General features: G+C 38.5%; 1 protein-coding gene across 5 annotated transcripts in view; it reads left to right on the forward strand.

Moving 5' to 3' along the window:
• Positions 1–14,157, forward strand: part of ADGRG6 (adhesion G protein-coupled receptor G6) — a 114,410-nt gene that overhangs the window by 65,543 nt on the left and 34,710 nt on the right. For all 5 annotated transcript variants that reach the window (XM_086745059.1, XM_086745062.1, XM_086745063.1 and 2 more), the window contains 5 exons: positions 1,011–1,096; positions 2,475–2,527; positions 2,608–2,661; positions 12,226–12,368; positions 13,075–13,189. In XM_086745059.1, coding sequence (XP_086601185.1) covers positions 1,011–1,096; positions 2,475–2,527; positions 2,608–2,661; positions 12,226–12,368; positions 13,075–13,189 — 451 coding nt within the window. The remainder of the gene's footprint in view (positions 1–1,010; positions 1,097–2,474; positions 2,528–2,607; positions 2,662–12,225; positions 12,369–13,074; positions 13,190–14,157) is intronic.

A 14,157-nucleotide genomic window follows, 5' to 3' on the forward strand; every position in this document is an offset into this window, starting at 1 on the left:
AGAAATCGTTTTTAGTTTTCACTATCTGCCACTGCAGTCTCCTGAGAGTGTTTCAAAATGTAGATTAGTTCTTTGTTCTTTTTCTTTTTTCGCCTCATAGAAACATGCTTTGAGTCACCATCTGGTGGAGATTTTGAAGCTGTTGACTAGTTTGTAGTTACTATGTTTGATTTGAAAAATACTTTGCATATTCCTATATTAAGGTGATTTTGACAATATATATAATTACATAAATAAGTTTATAATTTTAGATATGATTATATATGAATGTATGAGAATATATATAATGAACACTTTCTATATGTGTGTATCTGCATAGCACATATAAAAGGTACATTATAGATATAAAATTGAATATATGTATATACAGAGATATATACGTATAAAGTACATTCAAGTCTTGCGAGTGTTTTCAACTTACCCAATGTCCAGTTTTCTGGCCATTGCTAGGGCTGAGAGCAAAGATTGTGCTGTGAAAATAAGAGCTGGATATCCCTTCTTCCACCTAACTCTGTCATCAGTTATCTTGTTACTTTCAATTGATGAGCCTTATCTCCTCTCACAGAGGATCTGATCTGCAGTGGTTGAATTCTGGATTATAGCAATATGACTTGAAAGCAGAATTTATCCGTGTTACAGACTTGAGTCACTTTGATTATTTTTAAAATTCATTACATTTTTGTGATCTTGCTTTTACATACCACATTAAAGGCATATGCAAAATACTATTTATATGTACATAGTTTGTGAGTCTCCATGTCACATTTCATGTGTCTCTGAAACTGTGGAGGGGGAGGGAATTCTTGTCTAATTCAACAGGACTAGTAAAAATGGGGCTAAGACTGCAGGGCTTGTTCACTCCAAACTTATATAATGCCAACAAGAACTTGAGGTGTCCTTGTACCTGGGGTTCAGCCCAATCTTTGTATTCATCATAAAACTAAATTTTCATTATTAAAAAGGTAAATTTGCTCAGTTTCTAACATGATAATGCTGTTTTTAATGGACAGGTGGGCTATTCTACAGGATATCTATAACTGTCTTTAGTTCCAACTCCAACTCAATGTCAAAAGTACATGATGTGGTTGCAGAATGGGTAAGTTAAGTTTTCTTTCCTATGTGATTACATATACAAATCTGCCCCATTGATGTTATCAATCTGAAAAAGAAAAAAAAAAGAGAGAATACCAAATAAATTCTTAATATGTATTCTTGGAAGATCTTCCTGTTGTTGGTTTGGACAGTAATAAATTCAGGTCTAGCTGGGGCTATTAGGCACTATAGGTAACATTTTGAAATATCTCCACTATACTAGCCAGCTTCATAAGAAATCCAGATACTAGTTGAGATTTTGGGAAGTATGGAGAAATCAGAATTATCCACTGAAAGAGGTAGCTGTCTAAGTTCCAACATCACTATATAGAGCAAAAATTTTTCCCCCCAAATACTAGTGTGGTTTTGAAGTTATATTGTTATTGAAATAATAAAAAAAAAACCAGGCAGTGTTCATTTGTGTGCAACACGCTTTTCCAATTTATCCTAATATTCTCTACTTCAGAAGTCTTCTGCCATACGTCAGCTGGAGTTTCTAGTAGCCCCTGGTTTTTAAGCCCATTTCAGCAGACATAAGCTACTTCCTGGGCCCTCCAGGTGGGCAGTTCTTGAAGTTCCTGCCTCTGAAAGTTTCTCCTGTCTGAATACAGATACTCTCTGTCCTTTTTAACAGTTCACATAGTGGCAGTCACACAATCTGTAAGTAGTCTTTATCTAACTATATTAAAATATGATGTCATAAATATATGACAATTATTCGACGTTTTTCTTTTAATAAACATAGAGGCTTTCAGCTTTCAGAAGCTAAGGAAGGGAAACCACCTTTGTGATCTACAAATGAGAAGTGCAGCCATCCACACCTACCAAGGTTATTCTCTTAGCAGCAGTAGCCAGGAGAAGTACGTAGGTGCCTGAGCCAAATGATCTAGAAAGGTGTCACTTGGCTCTAGCAGAGTCTGCAGAAGTGCGTCCCAGGAGGAAAACTGAGCAGCCATTGCCCACTCCAAATAAATAGTACAAAGGTCTGAAAAAAACATTATCATCAGGTTGTAAACTTTTAGGTGAAAATTGACCCTGTAGTTTTGTCAGTGAATCTTTTCTAATCAGAATGTTTCTGAGAATTTAAGATGAAGAAGAGCGGGAGAAAAGGAAAAGTTCAGCATCCTGTGCACTCACCTATACACTGTGTCTGGACCTTATAGTGTTTTTCATCTGTCACTAAAAAAGCCCACATCTCTCACTTCCAGTTTTACATCTAACATAACAATCACCTCACTGAAATGGGGGAGTGTTCTCTTTGCTTTGAAAAACTGAAGGGGATTTCTCAAGGGGTAGAAGGGCGAAATCCTAACTCTGTCTTAAGCAACAGAGCCCCATTAACATCTCACCATTCATGTGATCAATGTCTTCCTGTTTTTCAGCTAAACCGTACTTTCCAGAACTGGAATTACACAGTGTATGTGGTCAATATCAGGTAAATGAAGGGGGAAGATGTGTATGCTACATTCTTTCTGAGATTTAGCCCACCCTAATTAATGTTTATTTCTTTCACAGCGTCCACCCTGGCTCCATAAAAGAGGGAGTAAGACAAAAAAGAAGTATTAAGAGGTAACATTTTAAAAGACATTTTCTTGATAGAGGCAACGGCTGCTGTTACAAGTGGCTTTACAACAGGCTTTGTTGTCTATTATTGGATTCATTGTCTATTATTGGGCATATGCTGCCAGTCTGTAAATATGTGACTGCTGGCAAGCTGAGTGCTCTGGATGTGCTCAGAAACCTAATACTGGTTATCGTGTTTGTTTTGGTTTAAACCTACTGAGCTTTAAACCTTTAATAGATCCTTTTTTTTCAGAGCTCAGACTTTATCTGTCACAAAACTGAATAGACATCTCGTATACACATAGTATGGCACACAGTTTTCTTTAGCAAGAAGTTTTGGTACACTGGTATCTATCCACCGTCACTGCGTTTATTCTCTTGAACCAGAGCTTTTTGAGTTAACAGGCATCTTACTAGATGCAAAACACTGAAAAATCATGCTGGAATTGAAAGCCAAACTAGTGTGACTTAAACTATTTACCATATGCTCTCATTTCCTGACTTCTGCTGGGCTCAGAGGCACTGGAGTTGGGACGGCCTCAAAGGCAGCCAAAGAAAGTTAGATGGGTCACACCCCTGAAAACTGGGCCTCGGGGGATTTCTTTGAAAGCAGCAGGCTGATTTCTGAGGGATATATGGGGAAGGAGTGAATCTTAGGACCAAATTAAGGAGAGGGAAACCAAAACATGATTAGTCTTGTGAGGAAGAGGCAACAAGCGTGTATGGCATGTATGTGTTTGCAGTGTAGGCAAAAGTCCCATAGGAGAGCACATTAACTGCTGACTCTTGAGAATTGCCATGATAACAGCTGAGCTTTTTAATTCCAATAGCCCACTACTCCCAGTTTACCATCAGGAAGTAGTTACTGATGTTTCCAGTTTTCTACAGAGTGTACCTAGACATGAAAAGATTTGTAAAAGATACTACTCCTTCCCACACACCCACAGCAGAAAGACAGCTTTTATTAGCAAAACCATTTAACTGGTATAGTGTAAACGTGGTCTCTGAATGGGCTATTTTGCTGCTTGACCTACATTTACAGTAGTATGTAGTGATGTGGTTGGGATTTTTTTTCACACTTCTAAATGATATGGTTAGGCCAGCAAAACCTTTTAAGTGGAGACCGTGCCTCAGATCTTACCAACAATCAAAGACTGCTGAGGAATGTAAGCTTTCCCCATCCTTATTCGTGAATCTTTTCTGAGGCTAGCAGCCCAGCTTGTCAGCATCTTTTCTCCCCTAGACTATGCACCTGATTTCTCATCTCACCTTCCCGCCACAGAATCATAGAATAGTTTGGGTTGGAAGGGACCTTTAAAGGTCATCTAGTCCAACCCCCCTGCAAGGAGCAGGGACATCTCCAACCAGATCAGGTTTCTCAGAGCCCCGTCCAACCTGGCCTTGAATGTCTCCAGGGATGGGGCATCAACCACCTCTCTGGGCAACCTGTTCTAGTGTTCCACCACCCTCAGTGTAAAAAAATATTTTCCTTATATCAAATCTGAATCTGCTTCCTTGTATTTTAAAACCATTGCCCCTCATCCTATCACAACAGGCTCTTCTAAAGAGTTTCTCCCTGTCTTTCTTATAAGCCCCTTTTAAGTACTGGAAGACTGCTGTAAGGTCTCCCTTGAGCCTTTTCTTCTTCAGGCTGAACAGCCCCAATTCTCTCAGCCTGTCCTCAGAGGAGAGGTGCTCCAGCCCTCTGATCATCTTTGTGGCCCTTCTCTGGACTCGTTCCAACAGGTCCACATCCTTCTTATGTTGGGGGCTCCAGAGCTGGATGCAGTACTCCAGGTAGGGTCTCACAAGAGCAGGGTAGAGGGGCAGAGTCACCTCCCTCGACCTGCTGGCCATGCTCCTCTTGATGCAGCCCAGGATGCAATTGGCTCTCTGGGCTGCAAACACACGTTGCCAGCTCATGCTGAGCTTCATATTTACCAGCACTCCCAAGTCCTTCTCCAAGGGCTGCTCTCGATCCATTCTCTGCCCAGCCTGTATTGATAATGTATCACTGATAATGTATCACTGTTATGGGGAAGTAACTCCATTCCTATTTACTTTGCCCATCATGTGTAATTTCAGAGGCAATGGAATTACACGTTCGTAATGATCTCATAAAGTTTTTCAAGGCCTGATCTAATGAGAAACTAGTCTTCTCATGGGCTCTGGCGCACTGTGTTAAGGCCAAATGGCATTTTGTCATCATTCTCAGTAATTTAGTATAAAGACTAATCATGTCACATAAAATATTGCTGTCATGATTGTTGTGCTATGCATGTTTTCTTTGAAAAAAGAAATATGATGATGATGCATGTATTTTCATGCATTGTTTACCTTTTACAGGAGGAACATTTGGGAAAAGTTGGTGTTCTCTCAGCTTTAGGTCTTCTGAGTATATGTCTATTGTTGTATATTGCTTCCTTTCTCAAACAAAAGCAGGATCAGCTTCCCCATAGTCTTCAGTGTTCCTGGGTTTAGTCACTAGGTTTCCAGTTCTTTGAGGTTCACACAGCTATTTCTAGATTTTGCAAGGAAGAAATTTGTTGAATTTCTGAAGATCCAGAAAGCAAACTTTTTTTTGGTACTACTTTCCAAGTATTAATGTTAATTTCTCACTACTAGGCTGATCCACTGAAATGTTATGGCTGAGTTCTTTTATGTAACTTGCTCATAGTGTGATTTTGTAGAGTTTCTATTAATTAAATATTCCTATAAATTATTTATGTGAGTAGTTGTTCCAAGATTTTCTTATTTATCCGTTTTGAATAGCCAAGAAGAATTCTGTTTCAGTTTTAGATAGTCCACTATTTCACTTGCTTTTTAAGTACATCTTATTCCATTTCATTCCATTTCTTAGAAAATTCTTCACATTCATCTGAACAGAATTTCACTTCACAGTTAAAATTTAACACCTGACCCATAAGTGTCATGGCCTTAACTTTACCTTTCACAGAATTGAACATATTAGTCTTACTCTAGCTTGCTAAACCTTATCTCTCTTTTCAGAATTTTCCACATTATCATCATAGCTTTCTTATTTCTAAGGCACTATCAAGATTCCTTAACTTTAGTCTCTTTACATGAATTCATTTTCTTACCATTCAAATTTGATCTTTTTTCCTTATCTTTTGGATTATTATTTTATACAACAATTAAAAAGAAAACCCAAACAACGAAACAAACTTCATCAACCTTTTCTATGCATTTTGCTTTGCTTCAACGCTTATTTACCACACTGCTACCTTATCAAGGAACTTCTGTTGTCGATCTCCCCACCTAGTCTTCTTGCAAGTGAAAGAGGAAGAATCATTAGAGAGAATGATTCAGAAAAGAAATAGAAGCTGGAAGCAGGAGGTAGGAAGCTGGCTTTTTTTTGCACATTAAAAATAGGTATTTTCCAAATAAATATTTTAAACTGTACTGCATTCGAGAAAAGAGCAAAACAAAACAAATATATGGAAGTGGATTGTTATTCTTTCATTGCTGTGTTCTACGAGATGCAGAAACCCAAAGTACACTGTGCTTATTATGCGTGTATGTACATGGTGATGAGAGACAGAGTGCTGAGTCCAAAAGTGCATATTACTATCAGCACCTTTAATACTGTGACATCTCTGGATGACAGCAGAATATCAAGCTAATACTTTGGTAGATTATTAACTACTTTAATAGATGGAATTTTATCACAGCTATACTTGACTTTTTTGTCTGTGTTTAATTTTTTCCTCTAATCATACAGTTTCCATCTCTTAATGAAAGGGCAGCTGTTCAAAATAAAGTAGGCAGGAGTTCAGAATGGGCTATGGACATAGCTATTTCTGTCCCCCATTATTTTGCACGAACCTTTGAAAGTGAAGCCTATTTGTGGATTTTATGTAGATAAATTTTGAATGTGTTTGTTTCTTTCATTAATCCTTTGCCTTTTATAGCTTTGCAGCTTTGTTAAAAGTTTCTATGACTGCTGCTGGTGCTTTTCTCAGAAAGGTCCTACTGATCCTAGAACTCATCAGATGACTATGTAGTGCTGCCTCAGTAGGGGAATTGGTCTTGATTAAGCAGTTCAGCTCTCCTGCTTCTCCTTACTTCTTTTATTTTGCAAGCAATTTTGAGAGTTTAGGCCCCAATTCATTTTGTAACCTTTTCTCCACTTAACATATAAATAAGATTATGCTTGCTCCAATTTCTACTACTTGATTGTCATAATTTTGGCCTATTTCCTGTGTTCAATTGCTTCTACTACGTGAAACAACATTAATGTTACTACTGTTAAACAACTTATCCAAATTAAAAACCACAGTGGTAGCAATCTGTGTGAAGAACACTAAGCTTAAACAGTAATCCCTTCTCTTAGGAGTGAAAATAGAGAGGAAAGCAGGAAATCAGAGGTGCCCATGCCTAGTCCTGCTTTTTTGAAGTCCGTGGGAGTTTTGCCACAAGTATCAGTGAGGCAGATTCAGGCTCCTGCATGCTATGTTCTTGGGTGCTCTGTTGCTTAATGGAAAGTTTAATGCACTTGGATAAAACTTAAGCTAATTAGATTGTGTAATAGTGTTAAACAGGAGTTAGCAACATCAGAGCAGCATAATTTTGCTTTTATAGTCCTAAGTATCTCTAATGAGTAAAGTAGTAGACAGTTGCATTCTTTGTAGATTACTTCAAATTATTTGTTACGAAATAATCATGCTATTCTTGTTATAAATTAACACATCTGCCATGCCTATTCCTATTTTTAAAATTTTCCTGGTTTCTACTGTTGAGGTTTTAGAAACAACTTGGACCTGGCCCACCTCTACTGCTCCCCATCTTCAGTGTTATGGAAAGCAGTAAGGGGTAGCCTTGACCAGTACTGAGCAACATTTTAAACTGCCACATAATGTGTACGTTAAGTGTAATATTTCTGCTTGGAAAACCTGACCAACAAAGAGCCAAACAGAAATCCATAGGTTTCTCCACAGTGTCCTGCTGGCATCTTGTGTCCATGACCTGTAAAGAAAGCCTTCATCACAGATGGAGGAATTTGGGAATTCCTCCTGGGTGCCTGAAGGATGATCAAGCTGCTTAGTCTGCTGCTCAAGCTGCCTGCTCTTGGTCCAGCTTCCAATGACTTCCTTTGTCTTTCCACTGGCTTTAGCTGGATTTAGGCTAGGCCTGACGTTGTCTGATGCCACTTTTAGGAAAGTAATGTATTGGGGAATGGGGATTTTCTTTGTTGTTTTGGAACATCGTTCAAGCGTAACCAGAAACTCATTTCAGCGTAGACCAGCTGTTGAAATGTGAGAGATTCCAGCCCTTTTTGTTTTGCCTTTCTACTACATTCTTTAATAACAAATAGTTTTCATACCAAATCATCACATATTATAAGTGCTTTCTGTTGAAAAGCTGTAGTTGTTTGCATTCCCACATCAGATCTGCAAGGAGGAGCAAGGCCTGGAGACACAGGCACAGAGGCCTGACAGTGCTGCTCACAGCGCTGTTCTGATACAATGGCCATGAACATAAAAGGAAGTCTTAGAATGCTCTTATTTTTTTAGTCCAAAAAGTAGCTGCAATTTTTAATTTTGTGTCCTGAAGTCTCAGATTTTGTATTTTTTCTGTAACATCACCTTCTGATGAGAAAGAATCCTCTTCATCCTTGGCATTACTTTGAATGTGTCTATTACACCCAGTCCTATTTTTTTTCTCTGTTCTGAACATTTTAGTGGTATCACAGTTAATATCACCTCAAGTGTAAGTTTATCCACAACTCAGATGCTTTCGTGGAATGCTTTTAATTTCCTTCTACTTTCATATTTCTTTCTGTCTCATTCTGTATGTTTTCTAACATTTTGTCTGCTGTTTTTGTTACATCTTCACTGAGTGACTTATGCAATAGTCAGGTCTTTTTTGTCTGTCCAGTTAGTGTGAAAAAGTTAATAGTGTTTACAGGTCACTATGTCAGCCTGCCTGTGCTGCCAGTCTTGAGTTATAGCTACCCATCATTGCTTATCTTCAAAGCCAACATAACAGCAAGGTTGGTAAAGAATTTAATTCTGATATCTTAAAACTTTTAAAAATATGCCATGGTAGTTAGGAATTACTTTCCCAGTGACTTTTAGTGGAAATTTAAACTCCCTGAGTACTTAGATGCTTTAAAAATTGTTCTTTATATACTTTAAATCAAATAACATTAACTATGAAAGAAATGAATAGTGATTTGTTAAACAGTTTGACAATCACAATAGTTCAGCAGTAGTTCAGCCTGTCTAGTACAACTGAAATGAGAGGAGAAATATGCATTGCTAATTATCAACCACATATCTTCAGGTATGAGACAGTCTGCGCTACATGATTCGCAAAGTTTGTTAATCCTTCCTTCAGGCTCCTTGCATCGTGTAGCAGTGAGACCACAGCCCGTGTGTAGGCTCACTGTCCTGGAATAGCTCTGAGTCATGCTGCTGGAGAAGAAAGCCGGCTTTGTGGTACGTGCCATGGCAGCGCAGGCACCCCCACTGCCTTCTGTGCCTCTGATGAGGATGCAGCTTCGTAAACTCCTCTCTGTGGGCCAGCTTAGCTCAACTGATCAGGACAAAGTGGGGTAGATGCTGGTCTTTCCCCCTGCTTTCCCCTGCTTCAGCTGTCACCATTTCAGTCAAAGAGGAGAGAGGCATAAATACTTATCCCCATTATGTTTACCTACACCACTGTTCATGTTTTTATATTGACAGCAGTAATACTAGCAGTACAGGTTACTGTAGGTGATGTATAATTTGTAATTGATTACTGCTGTGAGAATCTATCTGCTTTTATATGGCACACAATAAAAGACATAAGGTTGGGTGTAGCAAATCCAGTGACACAAGAAGAGCATGGCAATGTTGCCATTTGTTTGAGTGTAGGCCTACTGTTTCCTAAGTCGAGAATTTTGTTCTTCACCATTGAAATGTTTTCTTTCTGGGATGTGAGTGTGACAAAAGTGGAAGGAAGCACTCAGCTTCATATTGCATCAGCTGTCAAGTTAAAAGGTATTTATTTACTTTGGGAAACTAGCATGAGTCATTCTGAAAAGTTTGTAGAAATTGTTTCCATCATAATATGGAACAGGCTCTTATTACACAGTATACATGACTTGAGGTCTAAGAGTTTCTCAGAAAACAAATAACAGTGGTTTAGGTGATTATTTTTATCAGTGCTTCATAATCAATACTTTTCTATATAATTGTTCAAGATAAATGTAACCAGTTCTACCTCATCTATCATTATCCCTTCTATCTTGTTGCCATTATCCCTCCGTACAGTTATGGGTACTAAATATCTTTTTGGTTAGTTGGGAGTCCTGCAATAGGCAGCATAGCAGTAGTGGTGACTGCTCACTTACGACTTCTGTTTTGCAGCCAAAGTGCTGAGGTAGGGAGTGGCATCAGTATATTAAGTTTTCCTCTTCTGAAGTAAAGGGAATAGATGAGTGAAGCCAGAATCTTTTAGGAAAGATGGTTAAGTGCCAGGAGACTCTGGGGCTGAAACACTGGAGGGCTGAAAGAATTGGCAATCCTATAGGCAATTTCCATGCTTCTGCTAAAAATAAATGTTATAATAAATTTGTGCCTTGTAATGTATCTGAGGTGTACAGCAAAAGCCTGCTAATGTACATCCACCCTACTGAGGCTGTTGCCATATGTTAAACACTCCACAGAGACCAAAGGAATGTTAGAAGGAACTCGGTATCTCTGGGAGCAGGGCATGAGTGACCTGGCCAGGGATAGCTGGAATTTCTCTTCTGAAATACATCCACTGGGGAAAAAAACAAGTGAAGCCAGCAGGTAGTCACATTTTTATCTTCTTCTCCAGCAACATGTCACTAATAAAACAGCGGATATGGCAAGAAAAAAGAAAAGTGTACTTGGTGTTCAACAAAAAAAAACCAAAAAAAACCAAAAAAAAAACAACAACAGAAAACCTCACTGAGCAGGGACTATGTATAATTATTTACTTTTTTCTTTACATCTGCAACAGTGAAGTGTGTGGAGTATTTAGTTCATATTTGGGGTTTCGTTATGATGTTTGGGCTTTCCTTTTCTTTTTTATTTCTTTGCTATACTGAGAGGTTGTTTTCTAATGCCAGCTCTTTTAATGCCATTTCACTAATGAAAGCACTTCAGAATTATTGGTTGGAGTTAATCAGTTTTTAGAATGATGTCTGACAGAAACAGGGTTAAATCTGCCCTCTAATAGCAATGTCTGTACACTAAGCTGTAGTTTTGTACTGTACCAGACTAGGCATCTCTGGAAAGTGCAACTCTGAGCTGTCATCCTGGGGATGTCTTTCTGGAATGTTTTTGGAAATTAAATCCTGGTCTATCTAGGAAGGGGTACTAGCCCTCTCCCATACAGCACCCCTACAAACTTTTTCTCCTACTCTTCTTCAAGTAGATCGCAAGACTCTAGCTCACTGCTGCTTTCTTGCACTGGGGGCCACCAGTGAAAGCAGCTCTGTTCGATGTGTGCCCTGCTCACTGTATGTGTGCTGGCAGCGCTGCCACTTCCCAGGCTGACAGGAACTGCTCACACACCGCGAAGGCCTGTCTTTATTCAGGCTGCTGGGCATCCAAGGGCAAGGCTGAGATGAAGACAGCCCAGAGCAGGCTTGCTTTTTCGTTTTTTCCACATTTCTCCCATGGATATCCAACGTTCCAGGCTTCAGTGGCATCAGCTCCTACTAGCCAGAGCCAAGCAATGTCCTTGGGTCCCAACATATTGTCATCTCCAACATGTGTTTTCTGTGTCCCAGGAGGAAATTTTTGAGCCTTCCACTCTGGGCTTCTTTCCTGTGTTCTGCCAGAAATGCTTTTCTGTTCATTATTTCTCTTCCAGAAAAGCTATGTTTTTGGACAAGGGTGGGGACTGTTTTATTTCTCTCACAGGAAAGAGACTTGGGCACTTTGAACTACTTCTTATGCCCAAGAAAGTAGCAGTGGGCTACAGTACAAAACAGCTATTACTGCTCAAACTTGAATTACTCATCTGAGCAACTAAACTTTCCTAATTAGGACTAAAAGTTTCAGAAGTGTGTTAGGGTGTTTTTCACTCCATCAAAATGTAGACATTTAAATGTTAGGCATCTGTTCTTCATTAATCTTCTAGTGTTGCTCTGTAGTCAGTGGACAGATAGACCCTCTAGGCGATGACTTGTCCATCTTAACAAGTTTTGTAAGGTGGGATGAATCAGCTTTTAAATTCCTAAGCTATCAGCAACCAGAGTTTTAAATTTAATTAGAGCCCTTTTAAGTCTCCCAACTCACAACTTTATGCTTTGATCTTTTAATATCTTTAAAAAAAAATCTAAATCTTCTGAAAATGTTTCTTAGCTCTTTTCATGAGATACTTCTTTAATGGAAACTAGAGATGAAATTTCCCAACCGTATTCTCTTGTCATGGCTCTATATATACAAAAATAGTAATGTACAGATAATGAATAACATTGTCTTGGTGACACTGTTCCATCCTCAGAAAACCAGTTCGTCAGATATTTTTGTTTCCACACATTTGGCCTCTGCTCTTCTGACTCAAACACTCGGATAATTTTCCTTTCAGTTTTGAGGTTTTGGCTCTTCTGGTTTATAATTCTACCAACAACATCAATTTAGAAGAGGAAGACATCCGACAGAAGCTAATAAGTAATAACGGGACCATGGAAGGAGGATATAAGCTTCATACTGTGGATGTTGATCCAGTGGGTAAGTAGTTTTCGGCTTTGTTACACAACAAATTTTGTTTGCTTGTCCATAAATAAGTATCTTCTGTGTTAAAATAATAACACATTTCCAAATGGTATGACTGTTTCAGATTTTAAATTGTCCCTTTAAGCCTCATTGTTCCACTAATCGTAGAGAGGTGTTCTCAAGATACCTCTTTTAACACACAGTTGTCCAGATTGCTTTAGTCAGTGTTTTGCTGTCTGATTCAAAGAGGCTGGGACAGTTCCTAATAGTTTCTCTGGGAGTTTGAAGATAAAGAAGTATAATTTACAGCCAGAGCTATAAAGAGACATTTTGGATCTCCAAGGCCCCTCATGCCCACTCCTCAACCCTGTTGTTTGTTCTCCTGACAGCTGCTCCCTTTAATTAATCTTTTAGCTCTCACCTTTTCCCATTCAACTTCTTCTAGCCAGAAATTGCCCTTCCCTTGTGAGGGAGGAGGTGGAGGCTCGTGGAGTGCAAGTGGATGCAGCATGTGCCTTCAGTCCTTTTGCTTGAGCAGCAGCAGTATATGTTGTGCCTTGTTGTGCACCCCTCCATTGCCACTACTCTATAGGTAACAACCAAACATTTCATTTGAAGACAGCTTTGTCTTGTAGACTTGTTGCTGAGCTGAGGACAAGAAATGGAAGATCATTAGATTAAGAAATTTACAATTAACACTGGTATACTTTTATTTTTACAGAAAAATGTTTAGCTGAAGAAAACCCTCCGAACTATTTTTGGCCAGATACCAGACCAACTGTGACCAACTTCACGTTATGCCATGGGAGCTCAGTTCAGACTGCATCAAGAACCTGGTAAGATATCGAAATATCTGAGAAGCTGAGAGCCTCAAATGCAACTTTCTGGTTACATAGTTAAACTGCATTCTCCATAATGGTTGCCATTGGCTGTTATTTTATATCAGGAAGAAGATTTCTATATTGTGAGTGATTATATGTGTGCAGTAAGAGCATGTACTTCATTGGTAAGAAAAAAAAAAAAGCTTATCTACCACTTCTATAGGGCACATTGAGGCCCACAATTGATACATGTTCAAAGTGACTATAAAAATAGCACCTTCTTACAGAATGAAACTGCTTTCTTCAAATCATGATATATATGTTACCGAAACCAAAGTTTCACATTTGCTACCACTCCACTACTACTATGTGGCCTGTATAATAAATTCTTAACAAAATTCTATGAAGATGAGATGTGTATTTGGTTTAATCCAGAACCTCTCAGCTCATTAATGGAAAGTAAAAGAAATTCTGTAAAGCACGCATTTTGCCAGTAGTTAATTGAAGGTAGGGATAATCTTATGCTTGAAGATTTAAACTTGTGTTTTTAAGGTTTAGGATCAATTTTTCATGATGTAGGCTGTCTTTATGAACATCTACAAAAGATTTAGACACTATATCTCTATTTCCCATTTGTAAAATGAGAATATTATTATTTTCTTTGATATATTACCTAAACAATATGGCTTTGATCTCCTTTTAGTGCCTTGAACATGGCTGTGATGATGCAATACTAATTAATTTCTTCAGTATTTATAATGACCACCGTTAAATGCAATATAGTAGTCTTATCTGCCCATATTGAATCTGGAACATGTTCTGAGAAGACTAGATCTTTTACTTTTTGAAAACAATATGGCAACATGGATATGAATCAGCTTTGAGGTTCTGTGCCAAACAGGAAAGCAACCAGCATTATGTTTAACTAACTCACTTCCTTAGCCTCTTAATCTTGTACAACAACTGTTGGATTCTGACTGACC

This window comes from Chlamydotis macqueenii, chromosome 3, assembly GCF_036417535.1.
Source record: "Chlamydotis macqueenii isolate bChlMac1 chromosome 3, bChlMac1.mat, whole genome shotgun sequence".
Taxonomy (NCBI): Eukaryota; Metazoa; Chordata; class Aves; order Otidiformes; family Otididae; genus Chlamydotis; species Chlamydotis macqueenii.